Source organism: Sciurus vulgaris (genome assembly GCF_902686455.1).
Source record: "Sciurus vulgaris genome assembly, chromosome: 4".
Taxonomy (NCBI): Eukaryota; Metazoa; Chordata; class Mammalia; order Rodentia; family Sciuridae; genus Sciurus; species Sciurus vulgaris.
The window spans coordinates 76586793-76596327 of record NC_136464.1 but is presented as its reverse complement, the minus strand read 5'-3'; the positions used below and the strand labels follow the sequence as shown (position 1 = coordinate 76596327).

Here is a 9535-nt window from a genome sequence, read left to right as displayed (position 1 = left end):
GAATGTTGAATGTACTAAACATTTATTCATTTATTGAGTCATTCATTCAACAAAAATACATTGAGTATGTAACATGTTCCAGTTACTGTTCCATGTCCTGGTATTCACCAATGAACCAAAGAAGCAAAATAATTCCTGATTCATGGAATTTACATTCTCTTGGACAAGTCAAGGAATAAAAATTTGGTAGGGAATTATAATGGCTTGTATATGTGGTGTCCTCCAAATGCTCATGTGAGACAATGCAATAAAGTTTAGAGATCAAATGATTGGATTATGAGAGCTGTAACATATTCAAGGGCTTGATCCACTGATATGTTTTAATTGGGCGCTAACTATAGGCTGGTGTGGTGTGACTAGATGAGGTAGGTCCCTGGGTACATGTTTTACAAGGTATATATTTTGTTTCTGATAAAAGGAGCTCTATCTCTGCTTCCTGATTACCATGCCCTGAGCTGTTTCCTCTTTCATGCCCTTTCTCCTTGTCTTGGGTTCAGAATTCTGATCTCAGCCATCTAATGAATGAGGCCTCCGAACCTCTGAATCCCAAGTGAAATTTCCCTTCTCTGTGTGGTTCTTGTCAGGTCTTATGGCCACAGTGACAAGAAAGTTGACTGAAATGGGAATGTTTAGTAGTGATAATTAAAATGAGCAAAACTGAAGACCTGGGGAAACTACTTTGTTTAGGGCTATCAGAGATGAGTTTGCTTTGAGGATTTGTTGAGCCATCTGAATGAAGTGTAAACCCCCTGTGGGACTCTGGGGGAAGAGTTCTCTAGAAATATGAAATAATATCTGAAGGATCAAAGTGCATGATAACCAAAACAAAGCAGAACATAAATCATGAGACAAGAGCCCAGTCTTATTAAAAGTTAATAAATAAGAAGCAGTGAGGAGATAATTGTGGCAGCATATAGACTTCCACTCACTGTAAATAACATAAAACAAAGAACAAAAAAAAAAAACTTTGTTTCTCTTTGGCACTTTTTGTGGATATTCTACCCATGCACATTGCTGACTATTTGGAAAATCTTGATTCACTTAATTATAACCATTTTCCAAATGTTGTCTCATTTTATTTTATAGTATTAAAAATCATAATTGATGGGAAAAAAAACACCAATCTAAAAGTAAGAAAATACTTTAGGTTTCATAAAACTGCCAAGCTCAGAGTGGCAGATATGAGTTTTCCTAAATCTAATTTCTGCTCAAAAGCTCAAATTTTATTCTTAGCCACACATACTATCAATTGTTTCCCTGAAAGAACAGGCTCACTTTATCTGCCAATTATTCAAGTCTGGATACCTCTAATGTATCAGTTGTTCTCTCAAGTAAAATTACCAGCCCTTGAAAAAGGTGGTTAATTCAGCTGAAAATCCAAACAACTGCAGAAGTGCTTTTCCTGGAAATAACTGTCAGATTTAGGTAGGCCACAGAGGTATGTTATAGATATCTCACATTTTGTCACAAAGAATATTAAAATGACATGTGCTCAAGGACTGAGATTTAATAAGAATAATAATTTGTATTGCTTCATTAATTACATTATTAATTAAAACTGGCTCATTGGGATTTTGTCAGTGGTTAAAGGTGAAGAACACTATGCCTCTTGGATGTCCCTATGATGCTAATACACCTCTGGTTTTCCACCATTATTTCAAATACCAGACCATTGAAAAAAAGAAAGTGTCACTGATGATAATGATGATGATGATGATGATGAAGAAAACATACCTATCTTTTGGATGCTACTATTCATGTCTTCTGCACTGTTTAAGTCAGAAATGCCTTTCATTGCTGCCCCTTTGAAGATTTTTAATTTTACACCCTGAAAAAAATCTTTACAAAGGAAAAACTATATCTATAACTTGGTACAAGAGGCCAAGAAATTTCTACTTTTAGCTGGAGAGAAAGTACCTTCTGTCTTTTTACTTTAAAAGCCTGCAGACCAGTAGCTGTGGTTGGCAAGAGTCTTCCCCCATGATGAGATGAAGCAATCTCAGGCTGTATCTGCAAATTAGGAACAGTTAACATGTTTGTAGCAAATATTTGGGCTGGCAGGAGTAACAAAAGTAATGATAATGGTTAACATATATTAGGTCCTTATATCAGACCTAATGCTGCATAGTTTTCAGACATTATTTAATTGAATATTTATGAAAAATAGAATAGAGAGGAAAAGCAAGTTGCTGACCTGGTAAGTGGCAAAGCAAGACCCAGATTCCCATCTGTAAGAATGCAGAGCCAGAGGCGCCCCCCACCCCCTCTACTGTCTTAATACTGTCTTAAGCATTGGCTTGAAAGAGAAATACCTATTGTCACATTTCCGCTGAGAGTTTCTGGTTTAAAGGAGACTATCAGAAGACTTTAGTTTTAGTTTTGTTAAAGAAAGTAATTATTCAATGGCTTTTGTTAAAATACTGGTAAGGAAGACTTATTCAGGACCATGATGATAGGGATAGGGATCATGGAAATGGGATTTTGCAGGGGAGGAGAAAGATGGGGCTCAACTCGGAATACAGCATGGAAAGGTGGGAATTGGTAGCCAGAGAGGGAGGGTGATGGCAGTGGATGAGAAATTACTCAGGGGAAATATCAGCTATACCTTAGGGGGTCTATCTAAACTGACCTAACAGAAATTTTGTTAAAGGTAGGTGAGTGTGATCAGATATGCAGAGACTGGAGAATGGAGAGTAAGGAACACAATTGGATATTGAAAATGATCAAATATCCCAAGTGGGATTCTTCACAGACTGAATTAGCAGGGTTCTTGCTAAAATTAGCTTTTATAAGAAAATTCAGGGACAGGTCTAGAAAGTAGTCCAGAAGTTTGACTATAGTTCAGCTTAGCAAAGAATTATTTATTGTCAGTTGTGAAACTGTCACAAAAATTTAGATATCCTAGAGCTAATGTCATAGTTCAATTATCAGTTAAGTCTTGAATGTGTAAAGAATCAACTGCATTTGCCATCTGTTTTAGACTAATATTTTACTCTCAATTTGAAACATTTTTCGCATTAAAATGATGTGTACAGTTCAGTTATTGTTCAGTTTATAACAGAATAAGTAAAAATTTCTCCAACATTCTTAGCATATATCAATAATCCTGAAAAATAACTTTTCATATTACATTGTGGCAGAATCATAGGAAAATTAATTGTTTGTTTATATATTTTATTTCTGGTTACCAGGGATACTTTGCCACAATTCTACACCCCAATTCCTTCTTATTTTATTTTTTTAAAATTTTGAGACAAGGTCTTGTTAAATGCGTAGTATTCACTAAGTTGCTGAGGATGCCCTCAAAATTGTGATCCTTCTGCTTCACCCTCCTGAGTCTCTGGGATCATAGGCATACTATTGCATAGGACTACTGCACAGGAAAAATTGTCAATATTTTAGATGCCTCTGTGCATGTGCATATATGTGTGTGTATTTAATCCAATGCTTATTGTGTTTTTTTAATAATGTATTTTTTATTGTAAACAAATGGGATACATGTTGTTTGTCTGTTTGTACATGGCGTAAAGGCATACCATTTGTGTAATCATAAATTTACATAGAGTAATGTTGTTTGATTCATTCTGTTATTTTTCCCCTTCCCCCAACCCCTCCCACCCCTCTTTTCCCTATATACAGTCCTTCCTTCCTCCATTCTTGCCCCCCTCCCTAACCTTAACTCTAACCCTAACTCTAAACCTACCCTCCCCCCATTATATGTCATCATCCACTTATTAAAGATATCATTCGTCCTTTGGCTTTTTGAGATTGGCTTATCTAACTTAGCAAGATATTCTCCAATTTCATCCATTTGCCTGCAAATGCCATAATTTTATCATTCTTTATGGCTGAGTAATATTCCATTGTATATATATACCACAGTTTCTTCATCCATTCATCAATTGAGGACATCTAGGTTGGTTCCACAGTCTGGCTATTGTGAATTCAGCAGTTATGAACATTGATGTGCCTGTATCTCTGTAGTATGCTGATTTTAAGTCCTTTGGGTATAGCTGAGGAGTGGGATAGCTGGGTCAAATGGTGGTTCCATTCCAAGTTTTCTAAGGAATCTCCACACTGCTTTCCAGAATGGCTACACTAATATGCAGCCCCACCAGCAATGTATGAGAAACCTTTTTCCCCACATCCTCTCCAACAACATTGTTGCTTGTATTCTTGATAATCGCCATTCTAATTGGGGTGAGATAAAATCTTAGTGTAGTTTTGATTTGTATTTCTCTTATTACTAAATATTGTGAACATTTTTTCATATGTTTGTTGATTGCTTGTAGATCTTCTTCTGTGAAGTGTCTGTTCATATCCTTAGCCCATTTGTTGATTGGATTATTTGTATTCTTGGTGTACAGTTTTTTGAGTTCTTTATATATTCTGGAAATTAGTGCTCTATCTGAAGTATGATTGGCAAAGATATTCTCCCACTCTGTAGGCTCTCTCTTTGCATTGCTGATAGTTTCCTTTGCTGAGAGAAAGCTTTTTAGTTTGAATCTATCCCAGTTATTGATTCTTGCTTTTATATCTTGTGCTATGGGAGTCCTGTTAAGGAAGTCTGGTCCTAAGCCGACATGTTGAAGATCTGAAACTACTTTTTCTTCTATAATCTGCAGGGTCTCTGATCTGATTCCGAGGTCCTTAATCCATTTGAGTTTAGTTTCGTGCATGGTGAGAGATATGGGTTTAGTTTCATGCTGTTGCATATGGATTTCCAATTCTCCCAGCACCATTTGTTGAAGAGGCTATCTTTTCTCCATTGCATATTTTTGGCACCTTTGTTTAGTATGAGAAAATTGTATTTATTTGGGTTTGTGTCCGTGTCCTCTATTCTGTACCATTGATCTACCTTTCTATTTTGGTACCAATACCATGCCGTTTTTGTTACTATTGCTTTGTAGTAGAGTTGAAGATCTGGTATTGCAATACCCCCTGTTTCACTCTTCCTGCTAAGGATTGCTTTAGCTATTCTGGGTTTCTTATTCTTCCAGATGAATTTCATAATTGCTTGCTCTATTTCTGTATGGTACATCATTGGGATTTTAATTGGAATTGCATTGAATCTGTATAGTACTTTAGGTAGTATGGCCATTTTGACAATATTAATTCTTCCTATCCAAGAACATGGAAGATCTTTCCATCTTCTAAGGTGTTCTTTAATTTCTTTCTTTAGTGTTCTGTAGTTCTCATTATAGAGGTCTTTCACCTCTTTTGTGAGATTGATTCCCAAGTATTTTATTTTTTTTGAGGCTGTTGTGAATGGGATAGTTTTCCTAATTTCTCTTTCTGAAGAATCATCACTTATGTATAAAAATGCATTGGATTCATGAGCATTGATCTTGTAACCTGCTACTTTACTGAATTCACTTATGAGTTCTGGTGGAATTTCCATGTTCCTCTAAATATATAATCATGTCATCAGGGAACAGGGATAGTTTGAGTTCTTCTTTTCCAATTAGTATCCCTATAATTTCTTTGGTTTGTCTAATTGCTCTGGCTAGAGTTTCAAGGACAATGTTGAATAGAAGTGGTGAAAGAGGGCATCCCTGCCTTGTTCCAGTTTTTAGGGGGAATGCTTTCAGTTTTTCACCATTTAGAATGATATTAGCCATGAGCTTAGCATAAATGGCCTTTACAATGTTAAGGAATGTTCCCACTATCCCTATTTTTTATAGTGTTTTGAGCATGAAGGGGTGCTGTATTTTATCAAATGCTTTTTCTGCATCTATTGAAATAATCATGTGATTCTTGACTTTAAGTCTATTGATATGGGGAATTACATTTATTGATTTCCGAATGTTGAACCAACCTTGCGTCCCTGGGATGAAACCCACTTGATCATGGTGCACTATCTTTTTAATATGTTTTTGTATGCGATTTGCTAAAATTTTGTTGAGAATTTTTGCTTCGATGTTCATTAGGGATATTGGTCTGCAATTTTCTTTCCTTGATGTGACTCTGTCTGGTTTAGGTATCAGTGTGATATTGGCTTCATAGAATGAGTTTGAAGGGTTCCCTCCTCTTCTATTTTATGGAATACTTTGAGAAGTATTGGAATGAGCTCTTCTTTAAAGGTTGTGTAGAACTCGGCTGAGAACCCATCTGGTCCCGGACTTTTCTTTGTTGGTAGGCTTTTGATGACTTCTTCTATTTCAGTACTTGAAATTGGTCTATTTAAATTGTGTATGTCCTCCTCATTCAGTTTAGGCAATTCATATGTCTCTAGAAACCTGTTGATGTCTTCGAAATTTTCTATTTTGTTGGAGTATAGATTTTCAAAATAGCTTCTAAATATGTTTTGTATTTCATTCGTGTCTGTTGTGATATTTCCTTGTACATTCCGAATTTTAGTGATTTGGGTTTTCTCTCGTCTTCTCTTTGTTAGTGTGGCTAAAGGTTTATCAATTTTGTTTATTTTTTCGAAGAACCAACTATTTATTTTGTCAATTTTTTGTATTGTTTCTTTTGTTTCAATTTCATTGATTTCAGCTCTGAGTTTAACTATTTCCTGTCTTCTACTACTTTTGGTGCTGGTCTGTTCTTCTTTTTCTAGGGCTTTGAGCTGTAGTGTTAGGTCGTTTATTTGTTGAGTTTTACTTCTTTTATTCAATGCGCTCCACGAGATAAATTTCCCTCTAAGTATTGCTTTCATAGTGTCCCAGAGATTTTGAAATGATATTTCTTTGTTCTCATTTACCTCTAAGAATTTGTTAATTTCCTTCCTAATATCTTCTGTTATCCATTCATCATATAATAGCATATGGTTTAATCTCCAGATGTCGGAATAGTTTCTGTGCTTTACTCTTTCATTTATTTCTAACTTCAATCCATTATGATCTGATAGAATACAACGTAGTGTCTCTATCTTCTTGTATTTGCTAGTGTTAGCTTTGTGGCATAATATATGGTCTATTTTAGAGAAGGATCCATGTGCTGCTGAGAAGAAAGTGTATTCGCTCTTGTTTGGATGGTATATTCTATAAATGTCGGTTAAGTCTAAATTGTTGATTGTGTTATTGTGGTCTATGATTTCTTTGTTCAATTTTTGTCTGGAAGATCTGTCCAGTGGTGAGAGAGGCGTGTTAAAATCACCTAATATTATTGTGTTATGGTCTATTTGGTTTCTGAAATTGAGAAGGATTTGTTTGACATACATGGATGATCCACTGTTTGGGGCATAGATGTTTATGATTTTTATATCTTGCTGATTTATGCTTCCCTTAAGCAGTATGAAATGATCTTCTTTATCCCTTCTGACTAACTTTGACTTGAAGTCCACATTATCTGAAATGAGGATGGATACTCCAGCTTTTTTGCTGAGTGCATGTGCATGGTATGTTTTTCCCCATCCTTTCACCTTTTTTTTTTTTTTTTTTTACTAGTTTATATATAAAGTATTTATTTTATGCACATATTTACCTACAAAATTTACAGAAAATAAAACAAAGCAGAATATATAGAATACCCTCTAAGACTTCTTAGGAGCAGAGGGTTTTATTGCTGCGGTTCAAAGAATAATTTTTTTTACATGTGAAAGCCAAGATGAACACATTTAAGTTAAATGGCAGCCTTGTTAAAAAGTTTCTGTCTTATTACTGAAATTTCAGCTTTATGTTAAATGAAATGTAAAAGATTGCTCATGAAATAATTTAAACTTTCAAAATCTTCTATTAAACAGGTAAAAGGCACCTCCAGTACTTTAAAATATTTACAGCAATCCCAATAGTTTAATTTTAAGGGTTATTATGGTACATGTGGCTGTTATACATACACAGTATGTCATTAACGCTCTCTAAACAGTGAGAATTGTAGACTCTAGTTTGTGGCACTGCTCCTGTTATCCTGGGGATGGAGCAGGACACTCAGTCACACCTGTGTAGTACTAGTGTAACAATATATCCACCACAGCATTCGATCCAATTGTCTAAAACAATGACTACCAAATCCCCAAACAATACATAATTTATAACTAAAATCATACATTCAGAAGACTTTGGGGTGTTCTTAAAATTCTTAAAAAATTATAAAGAATATTAAGCATTAAATGAAAACAATGAACTGAAAAATGACAATAGTTGCTAGAGTTCAGTATCTGGTTTAACAAAAATTGTCAAAACATCTATAATTTCTTACAACATAATGGAGATGAGTTTTCCTCAGTCTAAGCGGAATCCAATGTTTTTCCTACAGTACAATTAAAAGAGGAGTTAAGAATGAAAGGCACACATAATAGCTGGTTTTGAAGAGCTGTGGGGATGGCAAGCAGATGTTCCTGAAATACTGGTGCAGGAGAACAAAGTCCACACAACATTTTCCTCTTTAACATTGGCATTGATTTGCTATTTACAGTAGTTTGCAAAAATACATTATAAAAACTGAATGAGGTTCTGTTTCTAAGTTTAACTTAGTAACATACATACATACTTCATCTGCAAAAATCTTTGCAGGTGCTGAAGTACTAAAGTGACACTAATACTGAACACAGGTAATCAAAGGTACCAAAGCACTGATAAAACTTGAGTCATCACCATCATCAGGATAATCTGGGTATATATTGCACACTTCTTGTCAGTTGTTCTATAACCTTCACATATCCAACTGCAAAAGGAATCCTTTATGGCTTTTTGCTGTATCACTTATTTGAAGAAAAGACTGTTTTAGGTCCTATAACAATGAGTGCAGATTGTCATTGAACATGAGGCCTAGGTTTCAAAATTAGTTTTCCTGTATCATCACAAGACATATTGTACTCTGCTAATACTGTTCGACATCGAGCAGCTATACTGAATAAATGTGGTCAAAGGAAAATTTCTCATTTTAAAAGTAAGCGTCTAACAAGCACCTACATAACTGAGAAGGTGCTTTAAGTTTTGTTCAGAGAATAAAGTCAATCTGTGGTAAAGGATACATTGACGGTGCAACTACTCTCTTGTGTATTCCAGCAAAGAACAAACCTATTAGAGTGATACAGCTAATTGTGAAAAATGGATGATTCCATAATGATGTGAAGAAGGACACCTTTTGTGTCTCAGGATCTATTAACCAGTTCCAGGCACCAGTAGCTGTACAGACAGATACCACTATAAGAAGCATTCTCCAACGACCAGTGGCAGGTTGCAAGCATTGAATATATTCAGTAAGTCTCCTCTCGAAAGCCTTGAGATCTTCCGCCTGCTCCAGCGAGTTCATTTCCGGCGGCAACTCCGGTCACCGCCACGGCCCCGTCCGCATTGCAGCCCCGCGGCCCCCGCCCGGCCTCCTTTCACCTTTAGTCTATGGGTATCTTTTTCTATGAGGTGAGTCTCTTGTAGGCAACATATTGTTGGATCCTTCTTTTTAATCCAATCTGCCAGTCTATGTCTTTTGATTGATGAATTCAGGCCATTAACATTCAGGTTATTATTGAGATATGATTTGGTTTCCCGGTCATATGGTTCATTTTTAAAATTTTATTTATTTATTTATTTGACACTACTTGGTTCCTCCTTTATTTGACAATTCCTTTAGGATAATTCCTCCCTTTGCT

General features: G+C 35.6%; 1 protein-coding gene across 1 annotated transcript; it reads right to left on the bottom strand.

Annotated features, from left to right (window-relative positions):
* Window positions 1-7393: 7393 nt before the first annotated feature.
* LOC306659329 (nuclear envelope phosphatase-regulatory subunit 1-like) lies at window positions 7394-9260 on the bottom strand. The gene is made up of 2 exons (XM_079136775.1): window positions 8918-9260; window positions 7394-8792 (listed from the first exon to the last, which is right to left on the bottom strand). The coding sequence occupies exons 1-2, from the start codon at window positions 9196-9198 to the stop codon at window positions 8696-8698; spliced, it is 378 nt and encodes a 125-aa protein (XP_078992901.1). The 5' UTR covers window positions 9199-9260; the 3' UTR covers window positions 7394-8695.
* Window positions 9261-9535: the final 275 nt, after the last annotated feature.